Source organism: Austrofundulus limnaeus, unplaced genomic scaffold (genome assembly GCF_001266775.1).
Source record: "Austrofundulus limnaeus strain Quisiro unplaced genomic scaffold, Austrofundulus_limnaeus-1.0 Scaffold24, whole genome shotgun sequence".
NCBI lineage: Eukaryota > Metazoa > Chordata > Actinopteri > Cyprinodontiformes > Rivulidae > Austrofundulus > Austrofundulus limnaeus.
This window is the reverse complement of record NW_013952426.1, coordinates 2,892,445-2,895,232: the sequence shown is the minus strand read 5'-3', so window position 1 is coordinate 2,895,232 and position 2,788 is coordinate 2,892,445. Positions and strand designations below refer to the sequence as shown.

Below are 2,788 nucleotides of genomic sequence, written 5' to 3'. Positions count from 1 at the left end.
TATGTGCTCTATATGGCTTGACAGTCAGTTAAACGCCTCCTTAACATCAAGACTCTGTAGACAGATGTCCACAGGTTTATTGACGTTACAAGGACGTTGAAACTGAAACATAAAAGTACAATCAACTCTGTTTATCCCTTTAACTTTACATGAACGTGTCTTTTAGAAGTAAAATAAATCACTTTGTTTTAACATCGACATCAGCTGTCCTTACAAATTTACATTTTAACTTCTGTTTATGATCACTCTAACATGTGATAATCTTTATTTATCAGTTCACTTTATCTAAAGTGGTTTAACACATGAATCAGCCATGTAAAATAGACTAGCAATGTTATTTCACCAGGAGTAAATATGTTCTCACAAATAACATTATCCTTCAAATAATGACCTGACATAGTAAAGAACATCATAAACTATCAATACATACAGCATGCACATTTACTTACTGATTACCTCATTCTACATCCTGTGTGACAACTTCCTGTTACAACCTTAAGTGTTTCTTTAAGTGACAGTGCATTTTACTGAGACTTAAAAAATGAACTTTTAACAAAACAAAATTAACAATAAACTTGCTTGTAACAATACATTATYATTAGAGGGGAGCTGTTTAAATTGATGGTTGTATCAAACAAGTACCCCTTCATGTGACTCAGTGCCCCTGATGTAGCTCTCAGTTTCAAAAAAACGTGAATGACCCCTGCTATACTTAGTGTAGAGGTATTGTCCAGRATGTCTTCAATGTCTTACAATAACACATACCTAATTACATTATGCCATATTTTCAAATTTCCTGTCAACTTTTAACATTTTTTAACAAAAAAATGTTAAAAGCCGGTGGGCTGCCAAAGCCGCCCTACCACTGTACTCAGCTGGTATTCTGGGGGAAACCCTGAGATAGATAAAAGCGTACCTCATAGTATTTTACATGTTTGCAAACTACAAAATGTCATTCAGGTGATAATTTACCAAATAAGTGTAAAAAAATGTATTCAGCACCTGTCAAGTTACATTTTTTCCAAATATTTTTACAACTTTTGAGCAAGTAGAACAGCAGACTTGTGCCAGAACAGTTATTGCTAGTACTGGTTTTGACTGCAAGCTTTGGGTTAATACAAAAACAAAAAACTGAATTTGTTCTCCCTGAGAATGTTTTYGATTAATTTGGATAGAAACAAAAAAGGGGTAATAGTTTTTTTTCCACTTGGAAAATACAGTTTCTTTTAGCATACCAGTAAATAGAAAACCTGTCAAAATATGTAGAACCAATCTTGCTCTTGATCCAGAATAAATGCTGTTCTATCAATTATGTTGTTGACATTTTTTATATCATCTCTCTGTGCTGCTGGGTTGTCATGCTGCTAAACTACAAACACATCTGCATTTTAGTGGATATCATTCAAACTGTAAAAAACAAAATGACCCATTTTAACTCATGAAGTTTCTAACGCTGCAAATCCTCATTTTAGCAACTCTTATTACAGTTACACCAGTTTTGCTATGTAAAAATACTTTCCTACATCTCATTACAGCCACAGTATRTACACAGTTTTACAAAGGTGATGTTTGAGGCTCTGCTGATGTTACCTGCACTTCTGGTTTCAGGTGAGGGCTATGAGTGCACAGTGACAGTGGATGACGAGGACAGCAAAGTCATCATTTTTGACAACTGGAAACAGGTTAGTGACACATTTTTTGAAAGAGATATTTCCTGGTTTTTAGAATAGTTTKTCTTTCAAACTCGTGTAACTTTTTTGTTGGACATCTATAATTGTGAAAACACACCTAACAGTGCCAAATGACCACTGCAACAGACCATTTTAACCTAAAAACAAGGAATATGGCAAAAATGACATATATTATATATTTGTTATTTATTTTGAGACAGATTTGGATATTTCACAGGGCTCTAGACTAACTTTTTGCACTGGTTGCACTGGTGTGCCTAACATTTTTTCTTAGGTGCACTAGCACAAAAGTTAGGTGCACCCAAATTTTCAACCAAGTCGTATTTAACATCAGAGTTTTACAGGTTATTTTTTAATCACTGTTCATTAAGGCAATATTAACTCGAAAATAATTAGTTCAATTCAATTCAAAAATACTTTATTGATCCCAGAGGGAAATTTGGTTAACAATCTAGTAAATATGAAGTTCTTTATTTGAACCAGAATTGTAGACATTTAACTTATTGAAAAGTATTTAAAGTGATTCTATAAATTTCTAAGTGCAAATGTTTAAAGGCTGAACATATTAGTGTTTCCCCTACCATTACACAGCCCCCCCCGCACCAACGAGACGCCACCCCCTAAGAATTTCACGGCATGTAGTCATTTTTATTTAAATAAGGCCAGATCAAGTCGAGAGCTATTTTTTTGCGTCCCTCCATACCCACCTCTTGCCAAACTTGGGGAAAAAGACGGTGCAGAGCAAGGCTGAGCGCTGTGTGTGGTCCCCACAAAGATAGGAAGACGATTAGATGGCAATGAAAACTCTGCTTCTAATCACGTAGAACCAATGCGACAGCTTTGCAAGATACTTTTTCTTTCTTTAAAAGAAAGTGCGACAGGTGAAGCCACAGCATGCCCTTAACCTTAATAATTACTGCCTTTTTTCCTTTCTCTGTGGGTGGGGGGTCAGCTTCACTCAGCTGCAGGTGAACACCTCCCGCGTTTCCTGGACTATTTTTCACCGAGGATTCCGTCGTATTTTATATTTATTATATTTCTAAAAGCACTTCACAGCATTTCCCCCCTGTGTGTTCACGTCACGAGCGCAACAAAAC

General features: G+C 35.7%; 1 protein-coding gene across 1 annotated transcript in view; it reads left to right on the top strand.

Moving 5' to 3' along the window:
• The window catches only part of rem2 (RAS (RAD and GEM)-like GTP binding 2), a 63,382-nt gene that overhangs the window by 10,035 nt on the left and 50,559 nt on the right, over positions 1-2,788 (top strand). Inside the window, exon 3 of the mRNA XM_014004507.1 lies at positions 1,609-1,682. Coding sequence (XP_013859961.1) covers positions 1,609-1,682 — 74 coding nt within the window. The remainder of the gene's footprint in view (positions 1-1,608; positions 1,683-2,788) is intronic.